The sequence below is a fragment of the Arachis hypogaea genome, chromosome 7, assembly GCF_003086295.3.
Source record: "Arachis hypogaea cultivar Tifrunner chromosome 7, arahy.Tifrunner.gnm2.J5K5, whole genome shotgun sequence".
NCBI lineage: Eukaryota > Viridiplantae > Streptophyta > Magnoliopsida > Fabales > Fabaceae > Arachis > Arachis hypogaea.
In genome coordinates this window covers 15,915,921-15,925,324 of record NC_092042.1, presented here as the reverse complement: position 1 = coordinate 15,925,324, position 9,404 = coordinate 15,915,921, and the positions used below count along the sequence as shown (strand labels likewise).

The following is a 9,404-nucleotide window of genomic DNA, read 5'->3' as shown; positions in this document are numbered from 1 at the left end:
TATCTATTTAAATAATTCTAACATTGATATAATATTGTTTTTAGATGCAAAAAATTTAAAATATATTTATTCTATTTCAAAAATTATTATTCATATTTAACTTAGAATTTCAACAAATATGGCAAAAATATTACATTTTTAGTTAAAAAAAAAAAGTAAAATATCTATAAATATATTTTTGTGCTTTAGCTTTAGATTTTTCAAAAAAATTTAACAAGTTAATAAAATCAAATCATATTCTATACCATATATAAAAATGTATACTACACATAAATAAAAAATGTTAAGTGTAATAAGAACAAATACATGAATTAAAGTAAAATTTTAAAAAAATAAGAACCAATAAAATATTGAAGAAAAGAAATATAAATAGAAGAGAAGCAAAATTATTAGACAGAAGAGAAATAATTTAATAAATTTTTTATGTATATAAAAGAGAAATAAAAAGAAGGTATGCAGTACCTTCTTTAGTTCAGCAAGATTTATGGGAATAAACATATAGAATAAGAGAATAAAAATAATAAGGGTAAAGTATACTTTTTGTCCCTAAAATTTGGCAAAAGTTTTAAAAATATCCCTAAGTTTTATTTTGTCTCAATTTTATCCCAAAAGTTTTCGATTTGCATCAAATATATCCTCGACAAATAAATTTTTAAAAAATTTAAGACCAATCTAACAATAATGCATGAAAATTATGCTTGATTTGCTTGTGTTGAGAGTTGTTCTTATAAAATTGTTATTGAATTGGTCTTAAATTTTTTGAAAAATTAGCTGTCAGGGGTATATTTGATGCAAATAAAAAACTTTTAGGACAAAATTAAAACAAAATAAAACTTGGGGGTATTTTTAAAATTTTTGTCAAACTTCAGGGATAAAAAGTATACTTTATAAAAAGAAATTAAATATCTAAATTAATATCAAAACAAAAAGTAATAAAATAATAATAATCTATCATAATCTTAATCTTTTAATATAATTAATTAATAATAATATAATTAGTCTACCATAATCTTAATCTAATCTTTTAATATAATTAATTTTAATTAAAAAATCAAATAAATTGAATATAAATATGTCTAATCTAATCGTATAAAGAAATAGTAGATTTTCTAAAATTAGACATATGTATGTATATTAGGGATAAAATGTCACTTTAAAATGAGATTATTATTATTAATAATGACATATAAATATTAAAATTGTATTAATGTATTATTTGAAATACATTATTAGAATAAAAAATTGTAAGAATTAAAATAACTGAAATTTAGGGTAATTTACGTAAATAAAATATTTGAAAGCCAATTTTATCCAAATACAACTTTTGAAATAAAAAGACGCAAATGCAATTTTTTATTTCTTTATAGAAACCACCACTAGCAATAACGGTTTACAGAAGAACGTAAACCGCTACTGACAGCTGCGGTTTGCGTGGGTTAAGGGTGTTACACAGAAATCGCTATAGGCAGCAACGGTTTCTATTGATCGTGCATGTGCATAAACCGCTACTGGCAGTAGCGGTTTATGTGTTTGGGGGAGTGTCCATAAACCGCTAGAGGCAGTAGTAGTTTATGTTGAGTGGCATTATATAAACCGTGAAAGGCAGCCGCAGAATCCTCATTTGGAGTGGATTTTGAGTTTGGCCAGAGAGGTAAAATTTTAGAGAAAGGGAAGAGCACATTGAGAGCATATCCAGGGTATCTCAGCACCGACCTTCAGTTAGATATCATGGCAAATGAACAAAATTTGTACCGACAGAACGGTGTTGCCTATATTGCTGGTGCCATTGTCAATGAAGACCATTTTATTTTATTTTTCTTAGCATTAGCATTTGTTAATTAGAATATGGTATGTATGGTAGAGGAACTAGAATATATAGTTTAACCCTTATAGTTGAGTATTGGACTTTGCATGTTAGGATATAGAATTTAGTGGGGGTGTGCATACAAATTGGTTAAAGAAAACAAAAATGGTTTGAAAATCAATTTTTGTATGGTTAAACCAATCTACAACCAAATTTCAAAAGATTTTATTTCAAACGATTTAATTTTAAAAGATTTGATTTTGAAAGTATATTTTCAAATAATCGATTTTTGTGAAAGGTTTCTTTTAAGAAACCGGTTCTTTGGACCAAAAAATCGGTTTTTGTTGAATACCACGTTTAACTTTTATAATCGATTAAAAAACGTTAATTTAATTGTATAACCTGTTTTTTAATTAATAAAAAAATAAGTATTTAACAATTTGATATGATAATTGAATAATAGTTTTATTGTTTCATTGTTTCATTGTTTGGTGATGGTATAAGTTATTTATTTGGTGTAATTAGATAGGGGTTCCTTATAGATAGTAGAATTTAATTGTTTCGTGTATATCTTTCATGTTGGGTGCAGTCAAGTAGGTATATCTACAGTATGAGGCAGCAACAAAATATGTCTATGCATGACAGGATCATTCCTTATTTAGAGAGGGCTAGATTGTACCAGTTGGCTAGGCTAAATAGCCACTGGTTCTAGTTGGACGAACCTTTGGTCAGTGCGTTCATTGAAAGGTGGCGCCCTGAGACGCACACCTTTCATATGCCTATTGGAGAGTGCACAGTGACTTTGCAAGATGTGACATTTCAACTTGGGTTGCCTGTCGATGAGAAGGCCATGAGTGGTTGCCTGACAGAGTTTGAAAAATTCATGGAGGGTGGTCGACCAGCTTAGGAATGGTTTCAGAAGCTATTTAGTGAGCTGCCACCACCGAATAAGGTCAAGCAGATGACAGTCCACTTCACATGGTTCCATGAGAGATTTAGGGTGTTACCAGCATATGCGACTAAGGATACTGCTTGCATGTACGCACGTGCCTATATCAAGATGTATTTATCCACTCAGTTATTTGGGGACAAGATTGCGAACCGGGTACATATACGGTGGTTGCCCTTTGTAGCGAATCTTGATGACATGGGGAGTTATAGATGGGGGTCCGCCGCTTTGGCATGGTTGTATTGATGCATGTGTCGGGTGGCGAACAAAAATGTTACCAACTTGGCGGGTCCTCCCCACTTGCTACAGAGTTGAATATTCTGGCGGTTTCCCTCGTTGAGGCCCTCTGGGTTTGAGAATTTTTCATTTCCATTGGCATTGAGGTATTCTTTATTTGTTTGAAGCTTGAAAAATATGATATATCATGTTATTCCTTCCACTTATTATAACCGCTTACTATCGTTCAGGTGGGCCACATACTTACGACCAAATGATGGCAAGGAACAAAGGGTTATAAATTATCACCTTGTGTTAAATCGATTGACTGCTCGAGATGTAAGAAACCTCCTTTCATCCTGTCCCTTGAAGCTGAGAGCAAAATTTGCAGCAACATGCCGAATACAACATGCCCGATAAGCATGGAGAGGTTACCAACCACTATCTGGGGTCTCTAGTGCAGCCTTGATGCTAATTGTGCCTGTCAGATATCACCAGAATATCCGGCTGTGGAGTAACATGTCTTCTTAGGTTGGATAAAAAGTATGCCCAAGACTCTGCATTTTCTCTTTCCATAAGTGCAAACGCAATAGGCAATATGTTCGAGTTTTCGTCTTGAGCAATAGCCAACAACAAAGTCCCTCCGTACTTGCCATACAAGTGCGTACCGTCAATGCTGACTAGCGGCTTATAGTGTTGGAAAGCCTCAATACATGGAGGAAATGTCCAGAACATACGATGAAAGTAGAATGTTGATTCATCAACCTGATCACCCACTCTAACTGGGGAGGTCTTCAACAGAGCAATCGTACCCTCCATGGTGGATGTGACCCCAAGGATCCAACTGGGCAGCTTACCATAAGACTCCTCCTAGTCGTCGTAGATCTGTGCTATTACCTTCTACTTTGCCAGCCATACCTTCCTATAGCTAGGCCTGAAACCATAGGTTGCCTCCTGCAATACCTTAATCGTAACCGAGGCATCAGCTTTGACCAACAGAAAGATCCTTGCATATATGACATGATAATCAAGCTGTCTCTAGTCGCTCGATATCGATGTAGCCAAACACGTATGCAGTCTGTTGTACCTCCTAACCTCCCAGGTGCTCTTCCTTTGCCACAGCGTGATACGAATCATCCACGTGCACCCTTTTTCGAACTCTTTGCAGCTCCCATGGTATTTGAGATGGTCTGACTCCATCACTCTGTACTCAACTCCACGCCGAATACCGTAATCTTTTACACTCAGCACAGCTTCCTCCTTACTCTGGAAAGATTAGCCAATCTGAAATTCCGCCAAAGCATTCGCATCATGCAAACCCTGGCCCGCGAAGATTGCCTCTACATTCTGCTGTTGGCCGGTGACTTCCAAGTTCAAGGCTGACAAGTGTGGAAGATACTGTTGTGTGCCAGAACCCGAAGCTCCATAGGGTGTATGTGTATTACTCGAAATATCTTCATCACTGTCTCCCCCAATGTCGACCGGCTCATCATCCGAATCATCATCCCGCATCGCATTCTCAACTCGATCCGGTCTGGTCTCAACTTCAAAATTAGGAACACCAGGAGGCACATCATCAGTACCAGCCAAACCACATGGAGGATCAGGAATCGGACCTGACGTTGCTACCACAGGCATCGACGTCGAGGCACCACCCATAGTCGTCGATTGAGGATTCAGCGCCAATGCCCCGGAGCTGTCGACATCATCTTGCAACTTCGCAAGCAGCTTAGGTATTCTAACCTCCGAAAAATTCACCCGGCAGTGAAACAAGACCTGCATGTCTTTATCGGACCCTATCACAAAGGTCTCATACCTCACACTAGCTGACACAACGGCAATGGGAATCTTGTAGAACAATTTTTTTACCCACTTTGTCCTACACAACATACTCGACGACCAGATAAAAATACTAAGCGGTTTTCTATCCGTAAATTTCACATCGTGCCTTTTGCTTTTTTGAATTTTTCCAGAGCAATGCACTAGAGCCACAAAACTCTCCTCACCATTTATTTGTGAGAAATGACACTTTTTTTCTACCTCAATTCCTTTGAGGGGTATTTATAGCCAACCTCCGCACATACACACTCAATGTAAATCGCTACTGCCTCTAGCGATTTACACACACGCCCCCAAACACATAAACCGTTACTGCTAGTAGCGGTTTATGCACATGCACGATCAACAGAAACCGCTCCTGCCTATAGCAGTTTCTGTATACACCCTAACTGCGGCTGCCAGTAGTGGTTTTTATAAAGATATGAAAAATTGCATTTGTATATTCCTATTTCAAAAGTTGTACTTGGGTAAATTGATTTTCAAATAATTTATTTACGTAAATTGCCTTGAAATTGATTAACTTTAATTAGTTAAATTAGCATAAAATAATAATGAGATTATTAATCAGATTAAATAAATTAAAAAATATTACTGAGCAAAGCAAATATCACAATAATTATATTACTAATTGAAAAAAAATCAATTCAATCCATTCAAATTTTTATTTAAAATAGAAATTAAAGATCATCAATGAATAAAAATGAATGGATATAATAAAGAATAATTTCAGTAGTATAAATAATTAAATTAAATTATTATATACAATCTTTACTTTCTACCTTATTATAATTTAAGTTAAAATTAATGATAAAAAATTAATTTTAAATAGTCCGAATTTGTATTTTACAACATAATTAAAGCGCAATTCATATTTTTTTATTTTGTGATTAATTAACATTTGTTAAATTTTTAGGCTAAGTCTTCTGTATTTTATGATTGATAAATTTTTTCTACAAAATACAAATTTGTGATGAATTATTACAATCATAATTAATTAAAAAAATCAAGAAAAAATTATAAAAAAAAATTAAATAAAAGATAAAAAATAGATAAAAATTTATTTTGAAACTAAAAATTTGTCAATTGTGCTAGAAATTTTAAAAATTTGTATCTTATTATATAATCATTCAACTTCATTATCCCTTTGTATCCAAAAAAGTATATAATGTCACACTTATTTCAAAAAAGATGAAACTCTTCAAATACACGGTATAATGTATAATTTAAGAACAATAAGATAAAAAATATCTAGAATTTTATAATAGTACTTGAAATTTTCAATGACGATAATATAAAGATTTCAAATCTACCAAATGAATTCCATAGTTATCCTTTGCACATCTTATTTAAATTTGAATTTTAAAAGTTAATTTGTATCTTCTTTTTTTCTTAATATAAATTATTTTTTGACAAAAAATAGGGAAAAAATCTATTAGACTAAAAAAATATTCTATCAACGAATTATTATAAGAAGATTTATAATTAGAGAAGAAAATAACAAAATCATTAATAATAAAGAAAAAGAAATGAAGCTTATTGATAAACCCTAATTTTAGAGTTTATCTTGTGTTGAATTTAGTAGATTTTATCAACTTATCCCATATTTATTCAATGAAATAGTATGATTTTGTGAATTTTTCCTAAATTGTGCTTAAGATTAAAAACATACTTTTTAGACTCTTAAATTGCTAAATTTAATTTCTTTTAATTTCATTCGATACCTTAATGTGTTTGTTAAGTGATTTCAGGTTCAGATGGCAAAGATCGGATTGAAGGAATGAAGAAAAAGCATGTAGAAGTGGAGAATTCATGAAGAAATGAATTTTTGAAGTCTACCCAGTTTCCCGAACGTGCGACCAGAGATTTGTCAAACAACACGTACGCTTGACCCACGCGTATGCGTGACACTTGACACATAACTTCATTAAAGGAACACACTGGGGCGATTTCTAGGCTTGCTGGAGTCCAATCTAACTCATTTCTGAAGCTATTAGAGGCTAAATTCAAGAAGGATAGGGGAAGCAATTAGAGTAGTGTAGGAAGCATGGTTTAGGTTAGTTCTAGAGAGAGAAGCTTCCACTTCTCTCTAGAAATTAGGGTTCTTAGTTTAATTGTCTCTTAGATTTAGGGTTTAATTCTTGTTTTCAATTAGTTTTCCTTGCAATTTCTTGTTATTACATATTTGTTCTCTTAAATCTTCTTGTTAATTTTTCTTTTTATGTTACTTTTATGTTATTGAACTCTTGTTGATTTTTATTTTCTTTAATGCAATTGATGTCTCTTTATGTTTCTTATTGTTTAATTGAGTTGTTATTGTTATTTTCTTGCATTTAGTAGCTTTAGATTTTATTATTTTTACAATTTAATATGTTTTTCTTTTTATGCACACCAACTGTTTGATAAAATGTTTGACTTAGTTTTAGAGTAGTTTTTGAGTATTCTTGGCTTGGAAAGGGAAATTAGGTAATCTTGAGTCATTGATACCCAATTTATATTGGTGATATAGAGTTGTTAGTTAATCTTGTTTCTATTAACATTACTTATGGATCAGGGTTAACTAGGCATATTACACTTTCTCCCAATGTTGGAGATAACGTAATAAGCTTAGCTCTTGATAATTATTGTGTTATGATTAATGAGTAGGATAGAAAACCTTGATTCTCAATCCTTTCCATGAATGCCTCTTTAATATTTGTTATCTTTAGTTGTTTGCTTTATTTTATTCTCGTTTAAATTCTTATCTTCTTACATGCGAACCCCCCTTGAACCTCAAAACCGATAACACGCATACCTCACTGCAGGGGCGGAGCTAGGCTAACTATTTAGGGGGGCGGTGTTTAATAATTTACTACAAATATTTTATATTACTATTTCTATTGATAAAATTAAAAAAAAATATAATCTCAATCAAAGTAAGACAATAATATATAAAAATTACCACTTATAGTTTTGTATCATGAAAAGGTTATTCGACTTTTTTTCTATTTTCAAAATCATCTATAATTGAATTTGTGTCAAAAATAGCTGCTAATTCTTTTTCTATATAGATGACCAAATTGTCTGCAAGAAATTCATCAGCCATCTTACTTTCTGTTGTTGCTGTAGACACTGGTAGAGTCAAAACAAGACGTATTAATCTATCAATCATGTCATAAGTTCTTGATTTTCCCGTTTCTTGAAACTTGTTACACAATTTAGAAAGTGTACCAATGCCTTTCAAATGATTTGGTATATCATGCTGATAATGTTGCAACTGAGATTTCAAAATATTTAGCTCATTAGAAGGAAAGTCAAGGGGATAAAACTTCTCTGCTAACTTGCTAATTCTTCAATATTAAATGATTTGAAATTGTCCTTAGGATCCAAAGCACAACTCAAAGTCAAAAGCTCTATTGTTTGCTCATTAAATCTACTATTCAACTCTTGTATTTGAGAGTCAATTGTTGCCAAGAATATATCTATTCGATAATGATACTCAACTGTCACACTTGGTTGACGAGATCGACCTCTTCCAAAAACATATTATGCACTCATATTAGGGACTTAAATTTCATGCTTTTCACAAAAATCTTTAACATTTGCAAGAAAATTGCACCATCCACCATCTCTTAATTGTTGAAGAAGTAACTTTGATGTAGAAACAATATGCATTGCATTAAGAATATCTTGAGATTGTTGTTGCAGTGCTTGGCAAAGAACATTAGTGATTCCCATAATCTCTTTCATCAAGTGCAAAGTGAAAACAAATTCAAATGACAATAATATTTTACAAACACCATAATCCTCACCTCTTTGTGCATAAGTTGTCCCATCTTCAATGATATTATTGAGAACAATGTTGGTAGCAGTAAACATTTTTACCAAACTGCAAATAGAATTAAAGTGAGAGCTCCATCGAGTATCCCCAACTCTTTGTAAAGTGCTTATTTGATTCGCACATTTGCCTGTTTCTAATTCATTTTGAGCAACCAAGTTTGCATTTTCAATTGTTTGAGCTTCTTGTAATTGATCATGTCTTTTTGAAGAAGCACTAACAATAGTGACAATGGAGTTTAATTGAGTAAAAAATTCATGAATTTGAAGTACCTCTCTTGAAGCTGCCACCAATGCTAATTGTAACCTATGAGCAAAACAATGTACATAGTATGCTTGTGGAGAATCTTTAAGAAACAAAGCTTGCAAACCATTCCACTCACCCCGCATGTTGCTAGCACCATCATACCATTGACCCCTAATATTTTCAACTTGGAGATTATAATGAGAAAGGACAGAAGTAAATTCTTTCTTTAAAGTTGTTGCACAAGTATCAGTGACATGCACAAGATCAAAGAATCTCTCTTTAACAAAATCATCTAGAGTAACAAATCTCAAAACAATGGCCATTTGCTCCTTTTTAGATTCATCTCTAGCTTCATCAACAATAATGCAAAAGTTGGCATCTCCAATCTCTTCTCTAATTGAATTTCTCACCTTAATAGCAAGAATATGTAGAATTTCTTTTTGGACATCATTTGAAGTATACTTAGCATTTTTTGGAGCATTTTCCAAAACATTCTTTTTCACTCTTTCATTGTAAAATCCCAAAAATTTTAACAT

The 9,404-nt window shown here is 32.4% G+C and overlaps 1 protein-coding gene across 1 annotated transcript; it reads right to left on the bottom strand.

The window, feature by feature from the left end:
* Positions 1–8,351: 8,351 nt before the first annotated feature.
* On the bottom strand, positions 8,352–9,404 carry LOC112701198 (uncharacterized). The gene has a single exon (XM_025751988.1). It carries the CDS (start codon positions 9,402–9,404, stop codon positions 8,352–8,354), a length of 1,053 nt encoding a protein of 350 aa, XP_025607773.1.